The sequence below is a fragment of the Gymnoscopelus braueri genome (genome assembly GCF_963280865.1).
Source record: "Gymnoscopelus braueri genome assembly, chromosome: 12".
Lineage (NCBI taxonomy): Eukaryota > Metazoa > Chordata > Actinopteri > Myctophiformes > Myctophidae > Gymnoscopelus > Gymnoscopelus braueri.
The window spans coordinates 34,059,589-34,073,526 of record NC_137614.1 but is presented as its reverse complement, the minus strand read 5'-3'; the positions used below and the strand labels follow the sequence as shown (position 1 = coordinate 34,073,526).

General features: G+C 43.8%; 1 protein-coding gene across 2 annotated transcripts in view; it reads right to left on the bottom strand.

Annotated features, from left to right (window-relative positions):
• prkcz (protein kinase C, zeta) overlaps nucleotides 1-13,938 on the bottom strand; it is a 126,345-nt gene that overhangs the window by 7,472 nt on the left and 104,935 nt on the right. For both annotated transcript variants that reach the window (XM_080444508.1, XM_080444509.1), the window contains 2 exons: nucleotides 12,956-13,045; nucleotides 3,875-3,990 (listed from right to left, as the gene is read on the bottom strand). In XM_080444508.1, coding sequence (XP_080300634.1) covers nucleotides 3,875-3,990; nucleotides 12,956-13,045 — 206 coding nt within the window. The remainder of the gene's footprint in view (nucleotides 1-3,874; nucleotides 3,991-12,955; nucleotides 13,046-13,938) is intronic.

The following is a 13,938-nucleotide window of genomic DNA, read 5'->3' as shown; positions in this document are numbered from 1 at the left end:
CTTTCTTGTAGAAGTTGTTCTTGCAGTGAATTATTAAGAACTGTTTTAATTGGGACATGTCTTTGATTTTCATATTGCCATATTTGTGACGGCTTTAGAAAAGCAATGAGCCACGCAAGGTCTCAGTTTACCTCTATTTTATAATGGCTGAGCGGGTCGGAGGCACTCGGCTAGCGCCTCGACCTCGTGCCTCACTACGCCCCTCAGCCATTGTAAAATACTCGGTAAACGGCGACCTCTAGTGGCTTATTGCTTTATTAATCAACAGGTTCACTGAAGAAAGTAAATAAATTCCGTCCCTCAGCAAAACAGTACGTGAGAGTTGCTGTAATTGCTGCGGTAACTCGGAGAGGACGAATGCCATAGATGCAGGCAGTGTCTCCTTGCCTGCGTGCTGGCAGAGGCTGCCGTTTCATAACACTGATGAAGTCAGGGGAGCTGGCACAGGCCAAGTAAAGCCTCTCTCTCCTGAAGCACCCCCCCACCCCCCCATCTTGCTATGTTGGCACAGGGCCCCCAGCAAGCCTTGGTTTTTAATGCCCCGAGTAAATCTCTTAACATGGAGGGGCTTTACCCTTCTCTCTCTTCTCGTCTCTCACTTTTTCTTTTTTCGTCTGCCAAACCTATCACGCGAGCGAGGGCGGGGGGTGTGGGCAGAGGTGCTTTTCGCATCCCCCCCCCCACCTCTCCCCTCCTAGCTGGATGGAGCGGGCGACGTCACCACTTGTCCTTACTGACAGAGAGTAGAGAAAGGGATGCAGGGAGAGAGAGAAAAAGTGAGAGAAAGGAGGAGGAAGGGGGCTCGTGTCTCCTTTTGATGTGCGGTGGCATTTGATGCCAGCTTGGTATCTCCACTATTGATTTGGCAGAGAGCACCCCCACACACACCCTCACCAACACACACACACACACACACACACCCCCACCCACCCACAATAGTGCATTGCAGACTGTCATGGACTGCTGTCATCACATTCCTGACGCAAATTAACTGCCTCGCCTCTCAGCCCCTTAATGAGCTGGGAGGCGCGCCCAACGCCAGGCTGGGCTTGGAGATGGGCGCCTAGCATGCGGCAGAGGATGCGCCAGGGCTTCCTACTGAGGCACAGACCGGGGTAGCTAGCGTCTGTCATAGGTACAGGGGATGATGGGCATTTAATAGGGTTCACATTAACACTAGCTGCTCCCGGGGCTCCTTGGCGAGATGCCACCTCACAAGGTTGTAGCTGTCGCTCATACGTGTTCAAAGGGTTTCGCGTGGGCAGAGCACGCCTCCGCTGCCCCCGTGTTATTCTGCACATCCCCTACCTACAGCACTGGTTCTCACAGTGGGGTCCGGGGACCTCAAGGGGTCCTTGAAGGTTACAGGGGGCTCCCCAGCTAAATGAGGAACAGTATAACTAACACCTTTAACCCTATTTTATACTTTGGGTTCGATTCTGGGATCTTACGGATTGCAGCTTTAACTCTGTTACACAGCATGCATCTTAGCCTTTGAACTAATAGTGCTCAATGATGTTTCACTTTCAACATAAATCCACATCATTTAAGTGATGGTATTTTCCTATGCAACAGAAGTGTCACAAGCAACTCAGTAGACTATGGTTATATGTAGCCAGATTTTAGGATTATAACACTATATGTATTGAAAATCCTTTTGCCGTTGTTAGTGGCAGGGATCTTTTTATAGGATTCAAACCATCTCACAAGCCATCTCGCAATCAAGTGCCAGGGGGCGTTTAAATCTCAAGCTTCTGGTCTGAACAGCCTGGTGGTCGGAGGGGAAGGTTGGTCTCCATAAAAACCTTATCTGGAACAAACCAAAAACACTGGAGCCTAAAAAATGAATCCAGCATGGATTTAAATGCAAACGTTGTCCGACACAAGCCTGGTAATATCCGTTGGCACCATGAAACAAAGCCTCATGGAATCCATTTTATGACGGCTCGGTGGGGGTGGTGGGGGGGTTGTTTGTCGTGTGCTGGCTGCAGACCATCCGCAACAATAGAACCCACACTACGTCTGTGGTCGTGCCAAATCTTTTCAAGCCTATTCTTCTCCAAAGTTAATGTAAAACAAGGATGCCCATTGAATCCCTGTAGGCAACATGTCCACATTAATCAAAACACTGACCCCAGTGGATAATAAAGACGTCATTGTAGGGAACTTCGAGGGGGTATTTTTCTTCATTGAATGCAGAAATCTTTTGGGGGGGTGTTTGTTGTTGGCCACGATTCATTGGGGAGGGGGAGGGGGGGGGGACTGCAGCGAGTGATCTTTCACTATTTCACTGTAAGGACAGCTTCACTGAGCCTGCACGCTCCCTTTGAAGAAACGCCCTTCAATGCCGCAGTGCCACGAATTCCCACCTGAGAGCTAGAGTTTTGAGCCCGATTTATACTTAGTTGCACCGCACACCGGAAATAGCTAACAGTTGTGAGCTTGTAGATCGTCTATTTTCGGTGAGCAACACCCACATTTGACGAAGTATGAGCTAAGGTTTTACTGTTGGCCACCGAGCAGCTCCACAGAGCTTCTGGTGGTGGGGGGGGGGGGGGGACTCAAACTCACTTCAGTATTAGTTTTTAGGCATGATAGGAGAGGTTTACTCATTCACTTTACTTCCCCTGCCCAGAGCTTTCCAGATGGACTGTGGGGATTCAAACTGGCAACCTCCCAATCGCTGGCCACTAACAACGATGATGACAACAACAAAGTGAATTGAAAACACAAGTCAAACTCTAGGACGTGAGCTTGGAAGAAAGCATGCGAAGGCATCATCTTGTAGTGCGTTTTCCAATAGAACACTGTTTCCCAAACAGTGGGTCGGGACCCATGTTTCGGTCTCGGACCCATTTGTATGGGTCGCGAGTAAATATATGTTTTTGTATTATTTCAAAAAGGAAAAAACTGCATAAACTGCATTTTTGTCATTAAACGTGTTTTAAAACAGTATGTAAGCATATATTTTTGTATGTGTACATTTACTTATGTGTGCAAATGTGTGTGAAATCTTAGCATAAAGAATCAGGTATGTGTGTATGTGTGTGTGTGTGTGTGTGTGTGTGTGTGTGTGTGTGTGTGTGTGTGTGTGTGTGTGTGTGTGTGTGTGTGTGTGTGTGTGTCAAGCATACAGTCAAAAGACCTTTAGTGTCAATGGTTCACAAACCTGGTTGTCTGGGTAGTAACTGGTTTCGGTCTTAGCGATGCGGAACCGCTTGCCAACCGTTTGTATTCTTAATAGTAGTGATAGCACTAAAATACTTAATAACTTCGTTAGCTAATCCATTTCTCACTGAAGCATTTCCAGTGAGTCAAATCACTAAATACAGCTACATTAGCTGTATTTAATGTAGCTGTATTTATGTGTTTGCTCACACAAACACATAATATAGAAAAGCAAAATCAAAAGCCTAATATATCATACAGGCCCAGTTTCCAAAAACATATCCTCGACAGAAATGTTTCGAAATGAAAATTGAACAGAGCTAGACTACTCCTGTCTTGGAGTGCGGCACCCCCTAGGGGGTTTTCTCTCTCTTTGTAAGTCTGCCTTTCAGGTCCTTTGATCATTTCAAAAGTTTGTGTAGTTTCCAGTTGACTAATCTACCCATAAAGTATTCTCATTAGTACCGTTTTAAAGACAATGAGGCTTTTTGTCAAGTGGTATACTCACTGCAAAATCCTGAGTATTCATTTGTCTCTTGAGAGTATAAAAATGAACTCTTGGAGAGTTAAATTAACATTTTACAGTGTACAATAATAATTTGTGGTGTTTTTTTTTCCCTTCTTCCGTGAAAACTGCCAAGATTCTGACGGGGGGGAAAAACAGCAGGACAGAGCGTGTGCCTTGTGTTTGAGAACAGCTACTTACTCATCATCTGGTGTTAGCTGCACTGGTTCGTTGGTAAACTGGGTGTCAAAGTTTTCCAGGCCGTAGTCGTCGGTAATCTGAGGTTTGAAAGGTGGGGTCACCAGTTTCTTTTCCAGCTGATTGAAAAAACAAAACCCATATCAGTATTATTTATGGAAAACACTCATAAACACCAAAAGTAGTTAATAAAACCATTATTTTCTTAAAGGCGTAAGTTTACTTTTGTACTTAAAATAGTGGCGAGTGACTGACAGGAAAGATGACTTGCACCATAACTCATAAACCAGACACAAACCCCCAAAAAGTTTTGATTTACTGCATTGTGCTGCTTTACTAGTGGGGGAAGGTGCACGGCATGCATCACGCGGAATTAAACCCCCAGTGTTGAAACTACACGGTCGATACATTAACCACTTAAACTTTAATACTTTTTTAGACTGAGCTTGTAGATTGATTATTTTAGAGAATACATTTTATACTGCCATGGCTCTGTGATTTCCCCTCTTTTGGTACCGATTTGTGATAAAGTTCATTTTTCAGGATATGGGGTGAGCCACTGTGCGACATATGTGTGTAAATAAAGGGAGGTGCTGCAGAGCCCTAGTTCAGATGACAAATCAAAGATGAAATTGCACGGTGTAAATGAAGAAGTGAAAAGGAGAGAGAGAAGGATACAGAAGGGATTGGTGAGGCTCCCAAGAAATTGTGGGCAAGTGATTCAGCCGGGATTTTTTTTTCTTCTTTTTTTTTTGCATGGTTTGTTTCCATGGTTTCAGGTTCGTTTTTGTCCCTTAAAAAAAAACTCACTGAGGACATGTTCTGAGAAAAGAACAATGTCAGATGGGCACAGAAATAAAACCCACAGCTACGCAGCATTGCGTCTTATTTTGTTCAGATTCTTTGTGGGTTTTACAAGGCCAGGACAGATTTAGACCATATCTCAAGTCATGGAAAGATGCCTTAGATTGAAATGTGTAAACCTGTTAGTATAGATACTTGTAAATAAAAGTGAGCTTGTAGATCTGCTATTTATATTTTCACAAATTCTGGAAAATGTTCGCCAACGACATGCCGAAAATGTGTGTGAGAGAGAGAGAGCGAGAGCGCGCGAGAGAGAGAGAGAGAGAGAGAGAGAGAGAGTGTATGTGACTGTGTGCATGCTCCTGATGTTCCCTGCTGGTTTTAGTGGCACCTACACATCATTAGCCCTATTGGTTCAAAGCACTCATGGGAAAAACCTTCAAACAAACCAACCAACTCTCTCTGTCTCTGCCCTTTCTCCTCAATTGGAGCCTCTACTGCTTATCTCTCTCTCTATTTGCTTAATTCTCAGCAATCTATCAAGCCTCCCCATCTTGGTCTCTCTCATCTGAACCCCTTTGTCTCTCCTGTAGGAAATTCTTTTCTCCTTTCAACTGGCTCGCTCCACCTGTTCTCCATGGCTCTCTGGTTGCTCTGATGTGGTGCCTGCACCGTTACAGGCTCTGTGTGGTGGTAATGATGCACACTGAGGGGCCAGGGCTGGGTCCCTACACCTTCTAATACACACACACAGTCAGTCTCACACACACACACACACACACACACACACACACACACACACACACACACACACACACACACACACACACACACACACACACACACACACACACACACACACACACACACACACACACACACACACACACACACACACAGTGGCCCTGAGGCCAGAAGGGCACATGAAAGAGGAAAGCGAAGGCGTCAAGGCTAGTAGGGGAGCTGAGGATCCTCAGATCACAGGACCAGAGTGTATGTGTGTGTGTGTGTGTGTGTGCATGTGTCTATAATGTGTGCTTAATCCAGAGGCAAAAAAAAAAAAACGTATTCTGGAGAGAAGACACTGGATTGGTTTGGACTGTGTGTGAGTCACAGCTTGGTGTGATCCGAGGCGGACGTCAATGCCATGCCAGAGCAATTACCCCGAACGACATTGGAGGCCTGATTGAATGAATCATCACACACACATCGTACAGTTGTAGATGAAAGCGATTGTACAGTAAGAAAGACGTTAGAAGGCGGCAGTAACAGAAATGTTTTATAGTGCACACACACACACACACACACACACACACACACACACACACACACACACACACACACACACACACACACACACACACACACACACACACACACACACACACACACACACACACACACACACACACACACACACACACACACAGTACAGTTGTAGATAATCTGCTATGAGCTTCAGGCAGTATTACTGGTCAACCAGGGTCTAAATTTCTAGGGTAGACCACTGCAGATGTGCTAGTTATATTGTATTAACATAGGCTCCTCTGCCATACAGATTGGTTAAAACAATGCATTATTCATATAAGTGTGTTCCGGACTGCAGTTTTAAGGTGGATGCATGCATGTCTTGGACTGGTTGAGAGACGAGGCTCTCCAGTCTGTCTGCCTTCGCTCGGGAATCAACGCAACTCATTCACGCGCCGGAGTTCTCCTCGCCGCCAAGCAATACCGTTTCTTCTGTCCGCTCAAAACTCCCCCGCGTCATTGACGTGACAGTTCACAGCACATTTGGAGGGGGAGGAAGGAGGGGAGGGGGTGTAAAAAAAAAAGAAAGAAAAAAGGCTAGGCAGGTAAATGATATTCAAACATGTCACGGCTTCAGAGAGCGGAGCCTGTCGCGCCCTCAGGAGACGTGTGATTAATATTAATACGGCGTAACGCCGGCAGCCAGGAGAGCGGTGGCAATGTGCGTCCTGTCAGGTATGGAGACAGGTTGTGTGTTTGAGGGCAAGAGTGCGGCGGTCCAGCACTTCTGCTGCTGCCAGCGTTCATGGTCCCCTCTGTCACAGCTTTGTCAGGCGCACGATGGGTGTCGCGCGCCCGAGAACGGCCGAGAATAGCAGGCCGTTCAAGCTCACAACGCGTCGCATCCGCGACACGTTGTAGGCTTGTAGGTCTGCTATTCTCAACGCGTGACGAAAGTATGAATCGGGCTACAGGCTGCCCCCAAACCCCCTCCCCTGCTTTTACAATTCACCCCGCTTTGATTTCTTTCCTGAGTGTGCCTTTGGTGTGTACTTCATAGGCAGCACTGATTACTCCCCCCCCCCCCCCACCTTCTCTTTCATGCTCCACCCCAACACCACCTCGCCCAAAATGTCCCTTGAGGACCACTTGAGTACGGTGAACATGAGAATGATTAAATGACTTCATTTAATGCATCTTGAATGAGTTGAATGAGGCACGCTGCATAAGGGAGACAGCTGATCGACCTTTTTGTCTCCGCCAGGCCGGCCGGAGGCTATGTTTTCGCTCCTGTCTGTCTGTCCGTGTGTCTGTGAACAGCAAAACACACTTTTTGCTGCTACTCCTACGGATTTTGTCCAAACCTCACCCAAATTGGTATACACCATATCTCTGTAGTCATGTGATCAAGATGTATCTGTCAGATTTCTCATATTCCATTCCAATTGACTATGATTGCCTTCCAAACTTTGCAGGAGCGGCCCATTTTGCATGAAATGCCACAAGCACCGGTGGACCGATCGGTGAGAAACTTGCACACTCCCAGTAGGCCAAGGAACAACCTCCACCCCAAATGTTTTCAAATCATGCATGGTGCTTCCCTGTCATCCATGTTGTTTCCTATGGTGTGGACCCAATGCAGTGGCGTGAATGTAAAGAAGTGTGAATGTAGAGAGTCCTGCACGTTACAGGGTGTCTGGGTTGTACAGACACAGGTACAAACTTTAAAAAAATAACACATCCTTGGTTTTGAACCAAGAACCTTCTATTTACAAAGCAATGATTTATCTCCTTCACCACAGAAGCATGCAAGATGTTAGTGACAACTATAGGCTGCTAACTGATCAGAATAATGCACAGAATAAGTCAATCGTTTAATATTACAAAGTCTGATTATCTTCAGAGAAAAGTGTTATCAAAGAAATTAATGAATAAATTACTTTTCGAATTGTCCTTTGATCTTCAGAGGTCCAGACTGATGTAACGCTAGAACAAAAAGATCTAATAGAGTCTAGTGTCTAATGTCTATAGTATGAATTGTTCCTTTTCACAGCATGAAGGCTGATCCAAGACAGTACAGAGCCAACTCAGGTCCAGTTCACCAAGTCTAAAGTGGTTTTAAAGAATATACAACATTTCGCAAAAAGGTTGAGGGCCTTTTTATCTGTATTGTATTTCTTGAAAAAAAGAAATTGGTGCATTTATATAGTGCTTTACAGTGTGCATTACATTCACAATGGCAATTAAGTGTCTTGCTCAAGAGCACTTTGACAATAACACAGCGGGGAGCCCGGCATCAAATCGGTGAACCTTCCGATCCCCAAGCGACACTTCTACCTCCTGAGCCACTGCCGCCCGAAAAAGACTGTGTGTAAAGATTGTGTGCACCACCCATGTGCAACATGGTGCTCTTGTTGCACGTGTGCATAATTGCGGGTACGGTGCCAGTCTCTGTCATGGGGCCAGGAGAGGAAGCGTGGAGGAGAGGTGCTGAGGTGGGACACTGTCCAGAGAAGCTCTGGCAGAGGAACTGGCCACGCAACAAGTGACGTCACAGCAGAGCTTGCCACTTGAACCACTTAAGCCCTATTTTATACTTAACCCATTAAGGCCTGAGGTTCCGATTCTACAAAATGTCTTCTAAATCCTAACAGTTTTCTGGAAAACGTATGTTACTATATCAGCGTGGTTCTCAAACTCTTTCATGTCAAATTATATGTATTTGGCCGCCGACCCTCATCTGACAGTATTTTGTTCTAGGGACCCCCCCCCCCCCCCCAGAAGCAAAGATTTGAGTTATAAATGTTTTCTTAAAAAAAATAATATTATATATAAAATGTTCATGATTAAAAAAAAATAGCAGATCTACAAGCTCATAGCATGGCTAAGTGGTTACACAGATGCGTTCCCGGTTTTAATGGTTTAAGATATATGTAGTAGTGACGAATATAGCCCTTCTACAAGCTCACAATGTGTCAAAGTGGTGCAACATATGAGCTTGCAAATTTGCAATTTTCTCAGGATCACTGATCACAGATTGTCTCAATATAATTGTCTGTAGTAGATCAGTTTTCTTGACTTGTACTGGTAGTGATGGGTAAGCATTGCAGTTTGGACGAGGTCAAAAAGGTCTGAATGACAACGGTATAATAGGCCGACATGCTTGTATACGCGGGGTCCCCTCATAATTCCGACATCCCATTATTCTGACCATTTAGGTTAGTGTGAGTTTAGGGTTAGGGTTTGGGTTAGGGATAGTTATAATGGGGCCAGTCGAACCAACGAGACGCTGAATAATGGCATGGCACCGTATACGGGTACTTGAAAAGCATTTATTATTATGAGCCAAATGAAGGGCGTATGGTAGCACATTCCATGAATACATCACTTTGAACTTGAGTTTATGCCTTTTTGAAAGAAGTAATTATCTTGATTGGAGTAGGGGGACGGCTTAGATTACAGTTAATCATTTCTAGTGGAGCGGTACAGCGAAACAGAGTTGTTTTAGCTGTCTGTACTATTGCCAACTTATTATTATTTTTAAAATCTTTATTCTTCTCATTTTATTTTCTTATTTTATTGCATCCAGTATTGAATTGTTATTATATTGTATGTATTATATTGTTGTTGTTAGCACAGTCTTGTGGAACATTACACCCCAACATGATGCTGCTTGTTACTGTATGAATAAGTGACAAATAAAACCCTCTTGAGTTCAAGATTGCATTTCCATGTAGTTTTATACTTTTAACCATTCCCCACCACCAATGAACCAATAACCGACTTAATCGGAAATATATCGATTAAGTCGGTGTATTAATCGAATAATCGAGAAGCACGTGTTTTGGGGTGATATTCTTTTTTCTTCTTATACCGTATATCAACGAATCGACACGAACAACTAGTCTGATTTACCACTTAACCCTGTTTTATACTATGTTGTACAATGGTGGTGTGCACACACAGCTAAAATAAATGACCTACAAGGTCTTTGAAGTCTTTTTTTAATAATCGTTCTGTAATCGAGGCAAACGTTTGAAATATTCGTGATATTGGTTTGAAGTCGTATCGCCCAGCTCTACCCACCACACATACTGTGCTGGGACCTCGCTCATTAAGCTTTATTTGCCTTAATGATACGAGTGCAGCTGTAATACTAAAACTAGAAGCGTGCTCTGACTGCAGACAGTCATTTAGCTCAAACTGGGCATTCTGTACACACACAGAGACATCATTACTGATGGCGTGCTAGTGAAAGCCCCTTAATATTGTATAGCCTATATCCTGCTTTCATGTTGCTTTCACATAGTGGTACACGTCAGCCCTATACCATCAATGGAACATTTTCTACCCCTACACACACACACACACACGTGCACGCACGCACACGCACACGCGCACACACACACACACACACACACACACACACGCACACACGCTGCATGTGAGTGCAATTAGAAATGCACTTTTATTTGTGTTATTGCTCCATTGAAGGGAAGGCACTTTGTTGCACCCAGCGGTGGTCTGTGCACCATGTCTACAACTGTCTCATGCATTTTTAACATGCACATGCAACACACACCCACAAAGGGCACCACCCGTCAAACAGCTTTATCATCTGACAAAGAAGAACGGAGGACATTGCATCATACTGTATGCAGGTGTGTAAATGTTTTTATGGGTCGTGATTCGTGAGTAAATATCACTTTTTTCATTTCCTACAAAAAAAAAAAGAAAAAAAAGAAAAAAAAAGGTACAAAATAAATACGTTAAAATGTCTCTTTTGGGCAAAAAAGTTGGGTCTCGAGTTAAAAGGTTTGGGAACCAGAACCACTGACCACAGAAGCACAAACTGAAACACTACACTGCTTTTGCACCAGGACCCAAATTCTGCATTGACCAATTGGTCAAGACGACACGACATATCAACCGCACACAACTGTCACTCTTTTCCATTCTTTCTTGACCTGGTCAGAGTGTCCCGAATTCCACCCTCCCACCCAAGTGGACAAACGGCAACACCAGTTGTAACATAACACTAGGTAGATTATGGATATACTGTAGAACAGTGGAAGAGTAATAAGTAAACATCTATCCACCACGCTGCGCAAAGGAGGTGTATGTGATACTGTGTGTAAAAAAAATAGTAAGATGAGATGTAGTAAAATGTAGTCTCAGGGATCCCCATTGGCAGATTAACTGATTAACCGCCAGAGTAAAACATCGTCTATAGCCGACCTTGCCAGCGATTCCGAGCGTTTTCGCTAACCTTTGAAAAATCATAGAATATTATTCTTCACAACGATCCATTCACCGATCGCTTTAACCCATTGAGACCCGAGGCCGATTCTAAAAATGTCTTAATTTTTTTATTGGCAGTTGAATGTAGGTTGTTTTATCAAAAAGCAACAGAAAGCAGAGAAAAGGGCATTTTCCCAAACCCATTAGAATGGGAGTGAATGTGGCAGTTGTTTTTGCGATCACGTGATTTCCTGCTTCACTGGGAGTCAAATGGTGACTCATAGGTTAGCGAAGAGCACCATCTAGTGTAAAAACTGAAAACACAACATGCGTTAGAGATGCGCGGATCGCGGTTTTAGCCGCGGTTGCCGCAGTTAGGGTGGATTCGGGTCAATCAAATATAATTATTAATTAATATCGGATAAACCGCGGGTTAAATATTGCGGTAAATAAATTAATGACATCTAATATATCTATCCATAAAATAGCTAAATCTCTGCGTGCTTGTGTCTGTGTGAGTGTGTAGAGCAGCCTCTGTGCGATCACAAAATGCATTGATTTAGCCTATGGAATGTCGGTGCGTCTTTTTTCTTTTTTTTAAACCGGTGCTGCGCTGAACATACAGAGTCTGTATGTTCAGCGCAGCAGAGCAGTGGGCTCTGTATGTTGGATGCCTGTATGTTGGATGCCGCACAGAGTCTGTATGTTCAGCGCAGCACCGGTTTAAAAAAAAGAAAAAAGACGCACCGACATTCCATAGGCTAAATCAATGCATTTTGTTTTCGCATTGCACAACTAATACTAAAACTAACGGGGAATACCAGAAAATAATAATATTTTGACATACGGGAAAAACGGTTGGTGCGGATATTTAAATTGGATAATATAATTATTGCGGTTGGATAACGGGCGGATAATTAATTTGTACATGCGGATTCGGGTGACGTGAGAGGCCATCGGCGCATCTCTAACATGCGTCAAAAGACGTCATTGGCGGTGTGGGCGTCGGACTGACATACGTCAAAACACGTCATTGGCAGTCAATGAGCAGTGAAGAATGTGAAACCTATAAACAGAATCTCTTACTTTTATCTCACTAGGCTTCTAGTCAATGAAATAATAGTGACATTTAAATATAACTCATTCTGCGGGTCCCCAGAAAATATTTTATCACCCCAGGTTGAGAACCACTGCTATAGAGTATTTGTTAAGTAACAGGGGTCTCCCCATCCCTCCAGCTGGTTAGTAAACAGAAAATACATTCAGGTGGGGATATCAATTTTATCCAATCAGGAGAGATAATTCCACAAAGATCATTCATCCGCTTCAATTTCAGTGTTCCAGTTCCAATTGTCTCTACAAATGTTTTTGTTTCATCACTTCCAATTTCACTTGTTTAAGATTTCAGATTTCCTGTCGCTTTCCACTGTCCTAGAAATACCGAGAAATACCATTAATAAAATGACAAATTCTTACATAGAACTCCTTGCAGGATACAATAAGCTATACGCACAATACTAGACACACAGGTCAGCATTTGGGTTTCAGCATGGACGGTTAAAATATGGAATACTGAAAAGGTCACATGCTACAGACTAGAGTACACATCATGCAATTATAGCTCCTTATTTAGTACTAGGGACCATGCATAATTTGGACATACAGTAACAGTATGTAAAGTATGTTTTGAAGAGCCACTGAATAGAGCAGATTATTTGAATGTTAACAGGAGGGGGAGGGCAGTTTATGGCCACGTTTCAGTCGTAAGCTTAGATTCTACTCAGGACTTACCTGCTCCCACTCTATAGTGCGGAAAAACGTGTGGGACTTGATGTCTGTAAACCCCGTCTGCACCTGGCAACCCAGTCGCTCCTTGGGGTCCTGTTGGCAGGGAGACGACAGGTCAGGAAAGGAACACATACTGGTTCTATTTTCACTTTTTTAAGGCTGTCCGCCTCTCAGGGTTTGTACTGTATGTCTTCTACTGCAGTGACTCTCTTCTCATGAATTTCAAGGACCCGCAGTTTGATATCGTTGCTGTTGGGGCGGAAACCTTGTATCTCCATATTTCAACGTTGTGAGCTCATATATCTGCTATTCTAGGTATTTTTCGCTATTTGTTTTAAACATTTTGAAAGTGAAAGTGGTTAGGGCTTTCCGTGTGCTTTATAAATATTTAACCGATGAAAAGCATTAAAACGAGCTTGTGACTAAATCATAATAATGTACCTTTATTAGAAGGATAAACCCCTTGAGATGCATCATCTCATTTTCAAAGGGGGTCCTTAACACATTCCATGCCAGAGTTTAATCTCATAATGTACTCACCAGTGCCAGCGTTTTATTGTTGTTTTTTTGTTTTTTTCATGTCGCCACAGACCTCGCTAAATAAGTTAAAAGTGCGCGTTCATTTGGTTCTAAACACACAGCGGATCTGTGAGAAACGGCCAGCGAAAACAGTTTCCAAATGCGAGCCGCCATCTTGAAGATACAGCAGATCAACGCTAAACAGTGATCAGCGAGGAGAAAAACAACAACCGAGAAAATCGAGTTTTAAACAGGATCCCAGACAGGAAGCGGATACGATCGAAAAAAACGGAACCCGAATAATTCCGTTTCCGACCGGAAACCGGAAACGGAAATGGATCAAAAAAAATCGGAAAGTGCACCTGGGGCAATTTCAATGGGAATCGGCGGTTCGCGTAGATCTACGCGACTGGCACGCTGCGGCTTTAAATAGGTTCGCGTAGATCTACGCGACTGGCATTCAATGT